Here is a 17,858-nt window from a genome sequence, read left to right on the forward strand (position 1 = left end):
GCAAGGAATGTGCACCTATCAAAAATTGGATTACTACTATTAGTTTCTTCTTTAAAGAACTCATATCATGAGTTATCTCATCATTGTAAAGTTGGCATTATCATCCATATTTTCTGTAATTATGAAGGTTTGTCCTGTCAATGGCAAATTAACAGGTGGAAAATTGATAGATTGATATTAATGCCTTCTGAGAGTTTCACTGGAACATGTTTTTTTTTTGTCTTTGTGCCATAGGTTTAGTGGAATGGGTGTGGTTGTGAACTAAACATGTTTAGGATTGGGAGGCTGAATTATGTCTCTTATATGTACTGGGATCTTCTGCAACTCTTGCAATTATTATGAAGAATTTTGCAAGAATCAAAAGTTGGCAAAAAGCATTTTTACATTTACAGAGACCAAGTGCACTAATTTTACAGTATTGATACAGGTTTCTGTAGAAATTACTTTCTTGTAACATAAATAAAGAGATGTAATTTGAACCACGAAAATGTATAATGTATTTTAATTAAAATAAACTTGAAAGCAGACTATTTGATTAGCATCCTCCCTCCCTCCCTCCCTCCTTCCTTTCTTCTTTCCTTCCTTCCCTCCTTCCCCTATTGTACTTTTATTATAATTTTGTTTTCTTAAAATTTCTGCAGATAGATTTTGATGTTGTTGTTTCCACTTAGTCTGAGACTTGAAAATGTTATTTTTTTTCCTTTTTGGGTCACACCCGGCAATGCTCAGGGGTTACTCCTGGCTCATGCACTCAGGAATTACTCCTGGCAGTGCTCAGGGGACCATATGGGATGCCGGGGATTGAACCAAGGTGAGCCGCGTGCAAGGCAAATGCCCTACCCGCTGTGCTATTGCTCCAGCCCCTGAAAATGTTTTCTTAAAAAAAATTTAAAGTAGCAAAAAGTAAGTTTATTACATACACAAGAATTTTTATTTTAAAAAGGCTATATTTTCTAACACAAAAAATAATAGTGGCTTTGTTTTTACAAATGAATTTATCTAATTTGGCTGAAAAGATCTGAATTTTTATATGTGCTTCTTAAATGAAACTACTGTTTTAGTGAAGTATTTAAAGTAAATGTGGCATTGTACAGGGGGTTAGCTGGAAAAGGGAAGAGTAAGTTAGTAACTTTTTAGATGTTTATAAATGTTTTAATTCCAAAATACTAACAGGTAAGGTTTCCTTTAGTGGAATATTTAATTATGTTAATGAAACTTTTGCATTCTGTTAAAACAAAATTAATTCAAATATATCAAATTTAAATGAACTTCGTGTCCATGCAGGATTTTGTAACTGCATCCATTGGTTATTTTGACTTATTTGTAAGTTGAAAATGTTTGCACTTTTATTAATAAAATATAAAATGGTTATATTTATAATTATTAGAACTCATCTGATTATTAAGACTTTTAGTAACTTGAAGAGCATCACGTTTCACAGGGTAACATATAAACTTATGTAATGTCTAACTTTTACTATAAATCTCAATATTTTTCATCAGCAACGACATTATTTATTTTCCTTGTAATGATTTTACCGTATTTATTCAAGAAATTGCCAAACACTGATTCTAAGCAACTGTAATTTGTCAATAATTCTTTTAAATTGTTCTATGATGAAAGTGATGAGTTCTGCTTTGCAATCACAGTTATTTACATACTTTTTTCAAGATAGTAATTTTTATTCACTTTGTGGTAAAAGTGCTAATGTGCATTTCTCAACTTTTCATTTGTAATATGTATTCTGTGTTGTATTAGAGAATACAATGATGTGATGACTCTTGGTATAATTTGACACCAATACATCAGTTTGCTAAGATTTGGAATTTTTACCTACCATTACTTTTAACTTTTGGTTTGCCTTTACAGAGCTCGTGGAAGGGCTTCTGATAGGGGACAGAAGACCTTAATTTAAAAATAATTTATCTATGTAAAATGTTTTAAATGTAAGTGTACTTACTTGATATACAAAAATAATCTCATCAATCTATAGGCAACCAAGAATTATTTGTATCTATCTTTTAATGGATGCATGTGGAGACAAATAACTCAGAAAAAGGAATGAGGTCAACCAAAGTTGAGCTAAGCCCTATTATATGAATAAGAGGAAGCTCAGAACAGACTTCTCAGTGAATGGGTGGAGGTGCTTGTGAATGGCATCCAAAGAAGAGAAAATACTGTCAAACACCGTGACTTATTAGAGCATCATGTATTAGTAAGGACCGACTAGACTATATTGTGATAAAGCATATGTAAATCACCACAGTTTAGTAATTCAAAATGTATCTCTTACTCATGAACTATTGCCAGGCAGTATGACAATTCTCCAGGACAGCTGAACAAACTACCCAGACTTCTTTGTATTCTGACTCTCCCATGAAAATATCTGGTATGCCATAGTCTATTGCAGAACAGTAAAACCCCTTGATAATATATTCACTAACAACTGTAATTATAATCACCACGATTCAGATCTCTTCATATGTCCTCTTCTAAATTTAAGGGAACTAAGATTCCAAGAAAACATTTAAGTATCTGAGGAGCTATAGATTTCTCTAGATTAACTTAATTTCTTAAAAATTTATAGTGCTTCACAAAAATTTGTAAGTCTACAACTGTGCCTCATGATGTCTCACTAATAAAAATAAAAAAAAATTATAGTGCTTCAAAGAACAAGATATTTTCTACAAAATAAAAATGAAGCATGATGGGAGACTAGTATGAAAATTCATGCTGTTGTTTTAAATAGAGAAATAGAGGTAGAGGACCTGGAAGTAGATAATAAGAGATATTTTATAGTCTAATGATCAAATCTAGTTCTATTGGAGATGTATTTTTTTTGATTGATCAGTTGTCCTTTATTCCATTCTCCCCATGTGCCTGCCCCAGTCTCTCTGAGCCCCCATTCTAGTCTCACACTGCCCCTCATTCCTGTCTCCTTCTTCTACATTCTTTCTCTGTCCCGCTTGCTAGCATCTCTGCGGTCCATCTTGCTTCCCTGCTCTCTCTCTCTCACTGTCCCCCAGCTTTCTTGTTTCTCCAACTCCCCTGGAGATGTTTTATTTATTTATTTATTTTTGGAGATCTATTTTTTTTAAGTAGAAAGAAGAGGGAAAACAAGTACTGTGTAGAGAAAAGAAGATTTTAAGATTACACAAATTTATGTCATTAGAATTATGACATAAATAAATAAATAAATATGCAAAATTACAATGTAATTTGTCCCTACTACATAAAAGGAAGAGAACAAAAGATTGAAGATGAAAAAACACAGTATAATTTTGGTGATACTATGCATGTTTTTCCCTAAACTCTGTTTCATTTTCCATAATAAATATGGGTATGAATACATATGCACTCATGTGTAAAATATATATATATATATTTATCCCTGCATATCCAGATTTATCAACATATCACTAGAACACCAATAGAAATAGAGAGAGAACTGCACAGGCATTTTAGTTTTAGTCATCACATTAAATTAAAAAAGAGCTGGTGACATTCTTACAGTACATTTTATTTGTTGATAATGTCCATCTTAATATACAAATGATACTAAAAATTATAATTATATTGGGAGGGGTGCCACACTTGGCAGTGCTTAGGGCTTATCCCTGACTCTGTGTTTAGAGACAACTCCTGGTGGGTCTTGGGGACTTTAAGTGGCTCTCGGGATGGAATGCGTGTCGACAATACAAGGTATGAATTCTTTTTTCTGTACTATCTCTTTGGCTCATTCCTTAGGTATTTTTAAATCACAATCTTAATAATGAATTTCCTAAAGTCACAAATTAGATATAATTATGAAATATTCCTGAATATGGTGAAAAAACTTACCTTGTTGGAATTTGTGTTTGATACAGATCTTAAAGTACAGAACCTTGAGATAGTACCACTGGTAAGGCGCTTGCCTTGCACTTCACTGGCCAGGTTCCAATCCCTAGTATTGCATATGGTAGGTCACCCCCTCAAACAATTGGACACGATTAAAAATTTGGCATCAGTCTTGAAAACTTACATGTTTACAAACCTATAAAGAGCATAAAACTATTTATTCTTAAGCTCAAGTGACATATACTGTATAATAGTTATTATAACATGTTCTTGCTATTCATAAATGTTATTAAAATTTGTGGTAATTTACCAAAGTTTATTTAACCAGTCATCTGTTCTCGAGCACTGGTGGAGGGATGGGTGTTTGATCATTGTACAATTGAAACCCAAGCACAAATATTTGTAAATCTACAACTGTATCTCATGGTGTTTCACTAACAAAAATTTAAAAAAAAATAAATGTAAATGATGGAGACTGGGCACTGGTGGAGGGATGGGTGCTGGATTATTGTATAACTGAAACCCAAGCACAAAAATTTAAAAGTATACAACTGTACCTTGTGGTGTTTCGCTAATAAAAATTTTAAAAAATTTTGTGTTAATTAATTCTTCATAAAATAATTGCACTTGAAATTATAAAAACAACTTGGCACTAAAATGAGTGAATTACAATGAAAATATGTTTATGTATGATATATGTATACTTATTTTTTTTTTTTTGCGGGATTGGACCACACCTTGCAGTGCTCTGGGCTAACTTCTAGCTCTGCACTCAGGAATTACTCCTGGCAGTGCTCAGGGGTCTTAATGGAATGCCAAGGATTGAACTCAGGTTTGCCATATGCAAGGCAAACACCCAACCCACTGTGATATCTTTGTCTGCTGGAATTTATTTTCTTGAAGAATAATAAGCATAGTTTTAAAATTCACAACACTACCCATAATACAGTTTTCTGTGTTCCGTATTCTGACACCTTGCCCAGCACTCATGTCAGTATATCCACAACAGTGACTCTAACAATATTTCAAGGTCCCCTTCCACTCCCATACGACAAACTCATTGAAATTTGTTTTAATTATAGTTTGGGTCACATATTCACAAGAGAATTTACACTTATGGTTTTAGTGGACACAGTTTCTTCACCACCATCAAAATGTCCAAGATGGTTTACACTATATCTCTATAAAACCTTCAGTCTGCTTAATAATTCCCACAATCCATTTCCTCTTTACTTGACATTTTTTAGTTCTAAAATCCAGGACCAAAGGTTTTCCGTCATTTGATATCTATGATTCCCTTGCCTTTTTTCTGTTTACGGATGAACTAGATCATCTGCTATTAGTATGTAATTTTTACTTTTGATACATGTATTTATATATATATATAACTTATATATATTCAAATAATTAGCACTGTAGCACTGCACTGTCCTCCTGTTGTTCATCGATTTGCTCGAGCGGGCCCAGTAACATCTGCATTGTGAGACTTCTTGTTCCTGTTTTTGGCATATCAAATGCATCACAGGTAGCTTGCCAGACTTTGCCGTGCATACGACATACTCTCGGTAGCTTGCCATACTCTCTGAGAGGGGCAGGGAATCGTGGAGGAATCGAACCCAGCTCGATCAGCTGGCTGCACACAAGGCAAATGCCCTACCCGCTGTGCTATGGCTACAGCGGTAGGGCATTTGCCTCGCACGTAGCCATCCTGGAAGAGCTGGGTTTGATTCCTCCACCCCTCTCGGAGAGCCCAGCAAGCTACCGAGAGTATCTCGCCCGCACGGCAAAGCCTGGAAAGCTACCCGTGACGTATTCGATATGCCAAAAACAGGAACAACAAGCCTCACAATGGAGATGTTACTGGGCCCGCTCGAGAAAATCGATGAACAATGGGAGGACAGTGTTATGATTTTATATAATTTATTATATGAAATATAAATTATATGAAATATCAATTCATAATCAATTATATGAAATCAAATATATAATCAAATATATGATTTCATATAATAAATTTATATGATTTTTATATATTCAAATAAATTATAGGTATATATCTATATATCTAAGTATCTATTTATCTAACTAAATATCAATATATCTACATATCTATCTAGGCCTTTGTTCTATCAATGGCATATCACTTTTCCCAGCAGAGGGCAGTACAACTGAAGTATCACCCTTCACAAGTTTTCCAAAATATAAATTTGCATAATTACTTCATAGCTCTCATGAATGAGCAAATTATAACCCATTAAGTAGGGGAATTGATAAAGTAATGACCTCTATTCCAACCCTTACTTCTGATAAAGAATATGAGCCAAGACAATTTGTGCAAATTCGTATAACTTGTATAGGCATCAAATGAGTTGAGAAATCTCACAGATCAGGTAACAAGACAGTTTTTTTAAAGAGTAATATTAATCAATTCTACTCCAGATAGCTCTTCAAGCTCTTCACCCCAAATCTTTGTTCCAAATATTATCCTTTGATTAAGGGTTTATTTGACATAAGATCCACACTCTTAATAATCCTTAATAATCTTAATAATACATTTTCATTTATCAAAATTTCAAATTTGAATACAACTTTTCAAATAAAAATGAACAAAATATTTCAGTTATACAATTAGCAGAGTTAAATTGAGTACTGAATTTTAGATCCGATGTAATTTTCTTATGAATATGTTGAATAAATGTGTGCATACTTAGGCAAAAAATGTTTATCATTAAGGGAAACCTTCAGTTTATTTAATAGCTCTTGTGTCTTTGAAATGCTACGGTTAGTCAATTTTGTTTTTTATCCTTATATGTCTACAAATTTCTTTATAAAAATATTCATAGTGTTAAACTCATAGATCCTTGGTAAATACAAATGAAGAGACATTAGACTCATTATCTAATATTGTGCTTCATGAAATAAGATACATTTTGCCTACTTTTAAACTTTTTAAAGCACTTATAACTATTTCACTTTAGGAACCTAGGATAAAAACACACTTATTGCTTGATATATTTATTTATTCAACAAATGTATACTAAGGATCATTCATCAATGTGCTATATATATTGGCACAATCACAGAAAACTTAGAAAAATCTATATTTTCTCAACATTTGCAAGGAGGAAATACATAATTCATGGTAATGTGATAGAGACATAACCATAGGAGCCACCAAAACTTTTCTTAGATTAGGTAGTTCTTTTAAAAGTAAATTACTTTTACTAAATTAAAAACTGAAATTTTTCAAGATATCAAGTGGCTAGAGGGCTTACTATGTCAACAAATAAAATATGCAAGCTATTTGAGGCATAACTGAGCACACAACCTGTGTGTAGAACTGCAAATAATTAGAGGATTTTTTTCCTTAAGTAGAAAATATTATTTAAACTTACTGAGGAAAACAATTATTGATATGGGGAAAATAAATACAATTACATGCATGTTAAGTAATTTGTCACCAAGCATTTTCTGATTTTACATGTGCTCGAAGCTTTAAGCTTTTTAGTTTGATCAAGAAGTATAAAATATGTCCCATGCCTATAAACTATCACTGTCACTGTCCTCCCCTTGCTCATCATCGATTTGCTCAAGTGGGCCCAGTAACATTTCCATTGTGACACTTGTTACTATGTTTCGGCATATTGAATACCTCACGAGTAGCTTGCCAGGCTTTGCTGTGCAGGCGAAATACTCTCAGTAGCTTGCCGGGCTCTCAGAGAGGGGGAGGAAGTGAACCTGGATCAGCCGCATGCAAGGCAAATGCCCTACTTGCTGTGCTGGTTCCAAATGGTCTGTAAAGCAACTAAAACTTTTATGTGTTTTCAGGCATGAAAAACAGAGTCATCAGATCTGCGTTGGAAGTCTTTCTTTGTCATTCCCAGAGGCAGGAACTTAGTCAATGTTGTATCCTCCCAAGTCCTCTGGTGCTTGTATAAAATAGTAATACTGAGGGTTATCAACTGCATAATGAATGTAAAGTATTTAACACAGTGAACTCCCCTTTCACCAAAATGATGATTTACAGTTACTGAAGTTTTACAGAACTTTAGGGTTTTGATGGGGGAAAAATTCTGGACAAGTACGAGTGTGGGGAAAAGGCTACCATTTCAGAGAGAAGAAATAATGAATTGGAATAGAGCAATGAATCTGGTGCATTTGAATCCACTAAGAAATAAATGCATATTAAAAAGCAGAGGGAAAAGTTTGGGTATATGGAGTAGAAAGAAAGAGTTGTTCCCTGATTTGGAGATATAAGGGAATGACTGCAATTTCTGTCAAAGTTCCAAGGAATCTGTTCAAAGACATGGAACAAATACTATTAAAATTTGTATTGATCTATAAAACTTCTTGAATAGACAACACAACTTTGAGCAAAAGAAGGTAAAAGGCATTTCAGATCCTGTCTTTAAACTAAACTATAAAGCAATAGTAAACAAAACTGTGTGGTACAGTCTATAGTAATCTCAAATCAGTGAAATTAAAACCTTGATGTAGTCACACAGTGTACATCAAAAATCTATGCAGTGGAGAAATCAGTATGGAAAACTGGCTGTCAACCTGAAAAATAAATAGACTCCTAATTTACATGATATACAAAATCAATTCAAAATTGATGAAAGATCTATATATCATCTTTATATAAAATATGCATAAAATCACGATCATGATCATCCTGTTGTTTGTCGATTTCCTCGAGCAGTAACGTCTCCTTCTTCCTAACCTTGAGATTTTAAAAGAGCCATTTTAATGCTCTTTCAGGATTAGGAGAATGAGACCCATCATTGTTACTGGTATTTGGCATATTGAGTATGACACGGGAAGTTTGCCGTGCAGGCAGGATACTTTTGGTAGCCTGCCAGGTTCTCCAAAGAAAAAGTAAGATAATAAGATGATTTTAAAAGTAAGATAATTCCGGGAGCTGGGTTTTATAATCTCTGCATCTTGGCCAACCTGGCACTGGCGGCAGCTGGTGGGTGTGATGCCTACCTACTGGAAGATGGGGGGGGGGTCTGGCTGGAGAAGACCCAGTCCCAATCTGAGTAGGCTTGGAGACCTCAGCCCCGGGACCCGCATGCCTGGGTTCCTCTGCCAGTTCTTTCATGCACGAGGCCCATCCGGATGTGTGGAGAGTGGTCCCAGCATGGTTCTGGAGGTCCTCAGCTGCTGGGGCTCTGCTCGGGGTGGGGGGGAGAGAAACTCAACCCTCCCCCCTCCAAGGGGCCCCAGTGAGGACAGCCAGGTGCGGGGTCAGGAGACTGTGCTGTTCTCCTCTGGGAGCTGGGTTTTATAGTCTCTGCATCTTGGCAGTTGATGGGACCAACCTGGCGCTGGCGGCAGCTGGTGGCTGTGACGCCTACCTACTGGAATAAAATACGAAGAAAAAATAAGCAGAACACTTCACGATATCAATATTAGAGCCATCTTCAATATTTCAATTCAATGGAAAGAATAAACACAAACACACACGGAACTGTATCAAAAATTTTTGCATTGAAAACAAATTATGCTTGAAATACAAATACACCCCACAAAATGAGAGCACATTTTCATTCCATAAATCTGATAAATAGCTAATAATTAAGATATATGAAATACTTGCAAAATTCAAAAAAAAAACCAAAATAAGCAACTCTGGCAAAAACTGGAGAGAAGATTTTTAACATTACTTCTTCAAAGAAGTAATGGATAAAAAGGTATTCTTCCTGGCTAAAGAATACTTTTTTATCCAATACAATGCAAATACAATACAATATCACTTGAAAGGTATATTAAAAGCCTAGAAATAACCGGTTTTCAGGGATTGTCATCTGGTCTAGTTGTATGAAAACTTCTCAAATTACTGAAAATAAAGCAATAATATTATCCAGCAATTTTACTCCTTGCCATCTATCCCAAGAACATAAGAACTAATTTTAAAAAATGCATACACACTTATACTCATTTAAGTACTATGTATATATAAATGCCAAGATCTGGAAGAAACCCAAATATCCAATGCATATATAAAAAATTTATCATATATACATAATGGGATGCTACACAACTATATGGGAAAAAGATTGTCTTTTTCTACAAGTTGGATAGAAATAGAGGGTGTAGTGTTAAGAAAATAAATCAAGGGAGAAAAATACCAGATTATTTTGCTCATATGTGCTATATAAAGAAATGAAGGAATAGATAGTATGAATCAAACAAATTGTTCTACTCTTGACAATAGAACTGAGGTTTCCAACCAGTTGGTAGAAGTTAGATTTTTGAGATAAGGAAAGGTCTTCGACATACTAGAAATTACATACAAATAGTGGTAGAGTGTTTGGGGCACATTTTTGGTGGTGGAGGTAGAGTAACTATCTACTAAGGACAAACATTAACACCATTATGAATCAATTTACCTCAACATTAATAAAATAATTTTAAAAATTATTAAATTAATGAATATTGATATTCTCCAATCTCAACTTAAATATCACACTCTAGAGCCAAAGAAATAGTGCAGGGACATGTGTTTTTCTGGCAAACTGGAGTTTGCTTGGCTAACCAGAGCTTAATCCCCTGGTACTGCATATGGGCCCCTCAGGGTCAGGTCCCACTCTCAAATCAAGTCCCCAAATAACTCCAAACCCAACAATCTTATATTTTTCTCACTCTACTCCTTAGAACTATTTTCCATGTTTTCTTTACTCTCTATCCATCATTCTGCTTTAATTTCAAAAGCACAAAAAAATTCAGAATTTATGCTCCTTATTTTTTAAAATCCCATGTTTCTTTTTTAATATGCAAACTACCATGAAGAAAAAAGCTTTATTTTATTTACTATGATATCTCCAACATCTAAAAACAGTATCTCTATAGGTTCTAGTTAATAATTATTTCCTAAATAAAGAAAAGCAACTTACAAACTGCTGGTTTTGAATGCCTACAACAGGGGAAATTAATTTACTAGGTTCTAAGAAGTCATTTTCATCTTCTCTGAATAATTCAAATTAAAATATCATTAGAAGACTCCTTTTTTTAAAATAATTTATTTATTTATTGAATTGCTGTGGGAAAAGTTACAAAGCTTTCAGGTTTAGGTCTCGGTCATGTAAATATCAATCACATTTCCCTTTACCAATACTTATTTTTCACCACGAAGAACCCCAATAAACCCCCACCCCCCCATGCCCTGTGAGGCAGATGAATTCTAGTTAACACTCTATCTACTTTGACTAGCTTCATTGTTTCGATGAAAGTTGCACCATTATTATTTAGACTTTACCCCCCCCAAATCAGCCATGCTGAAAAAGCAAGACTCCTTATTTTTTTTTTTAAAAAATAATCAACATTCATCCGCCTGAAATGACAAGTTCTTAGTAATATGGGATGACACAAAATTGGTACAATTATGGGAACTAGAAGAGGAAACTAAGTCTGTTCTTAAAGTCTGTTCTTAAAGGCTGTAGCTTAAAATATGATTTGATATATCAGTATATCACAGCTATTTTCTTCAATGTTCAAATGATAGACTAATCAGAGCTTCCTTAACCCCAGGTGCATTGACCATCTAACCTATTAATTACAATTAAGTAATGTGTGTTGTCACTTGGATACCTAGTCATCCATTACCAGTACAGTCTGAACTCCTGTAACTTCAGTTCAGGACATGAACTTGTGCCATGATATTGCTTAACAGTGTAATAGAAACAAATTCTGTGCTTATATCTAAGCAAGCAGGTCTTCAAAAAATGTATTGAACATTTGGTTAAAAATTTAATTGAATGATTCAATGTATTCTATACGAAGAGTTACGTCAGTATACACTGTAACTTTGATATAAATATCAAACTATTTGATCTTTTGACATGTTTACTAGATCCCCTAAACTTTTATTATGATATTTTTATAACAACACCAAGTAGATACTCGTAAGTACAAGCTGAAGTATTTTGTGTCTGAACTTCCCTTTCCAAGGACTTTGGTAGGATTATCTATATTTTATTTTCTTTCAAGAGATGAAGAGAAATAGTGGTGATTCCATGTACTTTTTTCATCAAGTCTGTTTATCCTTATTTAAACATTTTCAATTGAAAATTTGTTTTGGATATTTGAACACATGTGACAAGGTTGCATTAATGTAAATCATAATAGCAAGCAAATAAACATTTGTTATGGGATAACTAGTTTACTTATTCATATACTCATTTATTCATACATCACAGTTATTATTCATCTATCTCTGAGAAATTCTAAGCACTATTTCTTGCTTATCAAATAAGAAATTTTTAGTGATGAAGAATAAGAGTTAGAGTTGGCCACATGGAAGACAAGTGCCTAACCTCTTGTACCATATTTCTGCTTCTCTGTTTTATTTTTGGTATCTCTGCCTCTCTATCAATTTTTATCAATGTTAATATTTTAGTGTTAGTGATGAGTAGTCATATATATGTATGTATATATATATATATATATATATATATAGGTCCCTCCACACATCATACTGTCTGTTACCTATAAAATGGAGAAGTTCTACTTAGTAAATTTGTCATAGTTCTCCTAGTGGGAAAGCCCTCTTCATTTGCTTGGAGACAAATAACTATTACTTTTCTTCTGTTTTTTAATTTTACCTGACACAATGAACAAAGTAAGTCTACAAAAACCCCGTTTTTACAATGTAAAGCTGTTGATTTAAAAAAATAGTAGAGCTATATTAATGTCATCAACTTTCTTAATTATAATTTCTTTTAAAAAAGTAGAGACAGAGGTTAAAATAAAAACAACCTACAAAGGGCTGGACATATAGCATCGTGGGTAGAGCATGTGCTTTGTACCCAGCTGACCCAGATTGATCTCTGGCACCCTATAGGGTCCCCTGACCACTGCCAGTAGTCATCCCTGAGAGCAGAGCCAGTAGTAAGCCCAGAGAACCACTGGGTGTGCCCCCAAACCCAAACAGTCTCTCCATTAAAAAAAACTCTTATTGTGTGTTTGTAGTGTATGTGTGTCTGTGTGTGGGGATGTAATTCTAAGAAGATGGAATGAAGGAAAGGGAACAGTGGGGCAGGAAGGCATAAAAAATAAATGGAAAAATAAATGGAATATTTATTTTTATTATATAATATTTATATCAGTCTGGTTCAGGCTTTATTCAAAGTTGTAAATATCTCTTAGAGTTTATATCAACAATTTTGTTTCTGAAGTTTGAATGGGGCGAAGAAGGTAGATGTATAATAATGTATCTAATTTTTCCCCTGATTTTCAACAAATTTCACTATATGGAGAGTTCACTATATGATGACAAACGTTTAGGTTGTACAATCTGAACCTTTTAAGTAGAGTTGGAGAAACAATAAATCCAAAAAACTTCCACTTTTCATGTAATGGCTGGTGAGCAGAGAAAATCTTGTAATACTTTTTGATGGTCCATGCATATTCTTTAGATTAATACAGCTACTCAGACAACTCATTGCACCTCTAGAGTGTCTCAGAGACAAAGAACGAACTCATACAGGAAAGAAAAGATCGGATAGAGTGAGACAACATGTTGTATCTTGTTTAAGAATGAGGGCTTGGGGACAATTACTTGATTCAGATTGGTTGACCTAAAGGTGGGTACCTTGAAAATATGTCCACTGGCATGAAGACATCATCAAAGTCTCCTCTTATAGAGACTAAACTTCCTCCTTTGTATATCAAAGAAAATTTCAGTCAGATTATGAAAAGAATATAAGGGATGAGCAAAATCTGGGTCCAAAAATCACCCCACAGTAATGGAACAGAGTGAGTGAAATCATGATGTAGAATAATCTAATAAAGAAGTAGGGAAGGAATTGGAAACGTAGCATAGGGGTCAAGGAACAGAAAGATCAGAAAATAAATCAAAAGATTTCTGTAAACAAATGAGAATAGGGACACAAAATACCAGAAATATGGGACACAGCATGAGTGCTGCTAAGAAGAACGTTCATAGCTATGCAAGCATTTTTCAGGAAGGAAGGTAGGGTTTACATGAGTAACTAAACTGCACAGATTCAGAACTAGAAAATTACTAACAAAAAAAGCCCAACCTTCTCCCTCTGGAAAGAAAGATGGCAGCTACTTTGGAGCTTTGTGGAAAGCCAGGTATGAGCCGGTCGTGATGAGGAGACTGAAACCTCATGGGAAGGGGGGCATTCCTGGCTCATCCTTTACGCCCTACCGAGGTCAGGAGTTGCCCCCCACGAGCAGCTCTCTGGCACGGCCATGGCTCCAGAGAACAGAAACCAATCTCATAATTATTTGACTCTCAGCAGAAATACTTCCAGGTTTAATAAGTAAGATACCAGAAATCCAAAATCACGTGACCGCGCGACATCATTTGATTCTTGTAACCAGCTGTAGAAAACAAATTATTTTACAATGCATTTCAGCATGTCTGATTTGGGGGGTGTAAACTCTAAATAATAATGGTGCATCTTTTGTCGAAACAATGAATCTAAACAAAGTAGATAGAATGTTAACTAGAGTTCATCTGCGTCACAGGTATTGGGAGGGTTGGGAGGGGCTGTGGTTTATTGGGGTTCTTGGTGATGAAAAAAAAGTATTGGTGAAGGGAAATGTGTTTGATAATTGCATGACCAAGACTTAAACCTGAAAGCTTTGTAACTTTTCCCACAGTGATTCAATTAAAAAAAAAAGCCCAATGCAGGCTGAAAGAAGGAAATAATAAAACTTAGGAAAAAATTAATTGGAATTTAAAAATCCAAAATATTATCAAAACCAAGTGCTAGTTCTTTGAAAGATATATAGACAAGATCAATAAACCACAAGCAAGATTCACAAGAAAAGAGAGAGAACCATAATTAGCTGAATTGGAAATGAAAGGGGGTTCATCACACATCACAACAGTTATCACAGAAATTCAAAGGATCATCATTTGAAAGTCTTTGTGCCATGAAGCAAGAGAACTAGAAGAAATGGGATAAAGTTTTGAACTCCTATGACCTCCCAAGGCTGAACCAAGAAGATATTGAACTGATCTGTTACTACCGAGAAAATTGAAATGGTAATCAAAAGTCTTCCCCAAAACAAAAGCCCAGACCCAGATGGGTTTCACTTAATCACTTAATCACTTAACTTCCCGTTAGTCGTCGATTTGCTCGAGCAGGCGCCAGTAACGTCTCCATTTGTCCCTGTCGCGTGCTAGTGTAGCCCAATGGCATCTCTTCGCTCCGGGAACATGGAGGGCCTCAAACCGATCGTTCATGATCTTGACAAAGAAGTCTGACCATCTGGTAGGTGGGCGGCCACGCGGTCTCTTGACATCCCGTGGAATCCAATCAGTAACAGCTCTAGTCCAACGGTCATCTTTAAATCTCATTACGTGACCAGCCCATCTGATTTTCGACACCTTGGCATATGAGACAGCGTCCCTGATCCTTGATCGTCGACGGATGTCAGAACTCCGGATTCGTTCTCTCATTTGAGTGAAACGTGATATTCCACTACCCAGCCGTCGCCACACTCCAGGACGCTTTCCGGACCCGCGCGGCAGCTCCGGCCGAGACCCACGTACAACTGAAGACCCACAGAACAAGATAAGTGGAACTCTCTGAGACCTTGGACTCCAGGCTCGGCGGACCCAGGGACAGATGGGTTTACTGTGAGTTTTTTCAATCTTTAAAGAAGAGCTGTTGCCAATACTTTTTGAGCTTTTTCAAGAAACAGAAGAAACAGAAACACACCAAAACAGTTCCTATGAAACAAACATTACCCAGATAGCAAAAGCAGACAGATAGCACAAAAAGGGAGAATTGCAGACCTGAACACTGATGCAAACATCCTAAACAAAGTACCAGCAAATCAAATACAACTCATCAAAAAGATCAGACACCATGCCAAAGTGGGGTCAAGCATGATTTAATCTGTGCAAGCCAATCAACATAATATACTGCATCAAAACAAGAAAAAGTAAAAGGCATATGATCATATCAATAGATGCAGAGAAAGCATCTGACAAGATACAGCATCCTTTTATAATAAAAAAAAGCCCTAAATAAAGTGGGAATGAAATAAATGTCCTCAATATAGAAAGCCATTTACCATAAACCCGTGCAAACTATATATAATGGGAAAAAAGCAAAAAAACAAAGATCAGGCACAAAGCAGATTTCCAACTTTCACCACTTCTATTCAGTATGGTATTGGAAGTATTTGCCATAGCAATTAGGCAAGTAAAAGATATTAAAGATTTGCAGGTAGGAAAAGAAAACATGAAGATATCATTGTTTGCAAATGACATGCTATTAAATTTAGAAAATCCTGATGACTATCCCAAAAACCCCATAGAAACAACTGATTTGTATAGTAAAATACCAGACTACAAAAGTTACACAAAAAAGTTTGTCGTTTTTCTATATTCAAATAATGAAATAAAAGTGAGAGATCTTTAAAAAAGATTTCATTCACATGTGTTCTTCTGAAAATTAAGTACCTAAACATCGGCTTAACTAAGTTTGATAGAATAGATCAAATTCACAGCATATCTGATGGGAACGTTGCATAGAAGCCCACCAAGTTCAATAAGCCTAAATAACACAGAAGGCTCAATTAGCACTAACCTGCATTAGTAGATCCTCAAATAATGACTTTAGTAACATCACTGAGAGAGATAAAACTGCCAGAAAACTCACAGATCTAAGTTTTGATAATTTTCTTAGCCTTGGTGTTGCCTTTGATCCTGCTTCTCTTCATTCTTCGATAGGCTGAATGTTTTTTCCTTATAACATTCTATCAGTGTTTCATGTAACTCAGATATTAGCCTTTCATCAGAAGAATGGTAGGCAAATATGAAATAGATTTGTGCCTGCAAAAATGCAGTCTGGGATGGTGGGAAAGAAACTGGGGACATTGGTGGAGGGAAGGTCACACTAGTGGTGGGATTGGTAGTGGGATTGGTGTTAGAACATTTAATGCCTGAAACAATGGTATTATGAACAACTTGGCTAATCATGGTATTTTAATAAAAAATAAAATTACAAAGAAATACAAAAATGGGAAGAAGAGATAAACAAAACTTCCTTAAAGAAATACAAATGTCCAGAAAGAAAGATGGCGGCCGCATGGGAGCCTTGTGGACAGCAGGTCTGAGCCGGGGGCGGGGGGCAGTGGGGGTCTCATGGGAAGGGGGGCGTTCTGGGCCGTCCTTCACGCCCGACCGAGGTCACCGGCTGCCCCCCACGAGCGGCTCTCCGGCACGGCCACGGCCCCGGAGGCACAAGGATTTAGCACAGAGAACCAGCCGCTTGGAGCAGAAAAGCAAATGGACTATGTGTTAAACCGCACCACCAAGCCTGCCCGGAGGGGAAAGGGTGTTGTCCCGCTCGCCTGCTCCTCTCTGGAAAGAAAGATGGCGGTTGCACGGGAGCCTTGTGGACAGCAGGTCTGAGCCGGGGGCGGGGGGCAGTGGGGGCCTCATGGGAAGGGGGGCGTTCTGGGCCGTCCTTCACGCCCGACCGAGGTCACCGGCTGCCCCCCACGAGCGGCTCTCCGGCACGGCCACGGCCCCGGAGGCACAAGGACTTAGCACAGAGAACCAGCCGCTTGGAGCACGGCCATGACTCCAGAGCACAGAAACCAATCTCTTAACTATCTAACTTTTAATAGAAATACTTTCAGGGTTAATAAGTGAAACAGCAGAAATCCAAAACCGCACGGCATCATTTTATTCTTAAACCAAGCTGTAGAAAGCAAATCATTTCACAACACTGTTTCAGCATATCTGATTGGGGGAGGGTCATAAACTCTAAACAATAATTGTGTATCTTCTATCGAAACAATGTATCTAGTCAAAGTAGATAGAGTATTAACTAGAACTCATCTGCCTCACAGGAATTGGGAGGGGTGGGAGGTGGGGTTCTATTGGGGTTCACGGTTAAAAATAAGTATTTGTAAAGGGAAATGTGTTTGACACTTACATGACTGAGACCTAAACCCGAAAGCTCTGTAACTTTTCCCACAGTGATTCAATAAAGAAATAAACTATAAAAAAAAAAAGAAATACA

General features: G+C 36.0%; 1 protein-coding gene across 1 annotated transcript in view; it reads left to right on the top strand.

Moving 5' to 3' along the window:
- The first annotated feature begins 3,682 nt into the window (after positions 1-3,682).
- LOC130020588 (transmembrane protease serine 11F-like) overlaps positions 3,683-17,858 on the top strand; it is a 115,886-nt gene continuing 101,710 nt past the window's right edge. Inside the window, exon 1 of the mRNA XM_056111180.1 lies at positions 3,683-3,702. Coding sequence (XP_055967155.1) covers positions 3,683-3,702 — 20 coding nt within the window. The remainder of the gene's footprint in view (positions 3,703-17,858) is intronic.

The sequence above is a fragment of the Sorex fumeus genome, unplaced genomic scaffold (genome assembly GCF_029834395.1).
Source record: "Sorex fumeus unplaced genomic scaffold, SorFum_2.1 ptg000013l, whole genome shotgun sequence".
Classification (NCBI taxonomy): domain Eukaryota; kingdom Metazoa; phylum Chordata; class Mammalia; order Eulipotyphla; family Soricidae; genus Sorex; species Sorex fumeus.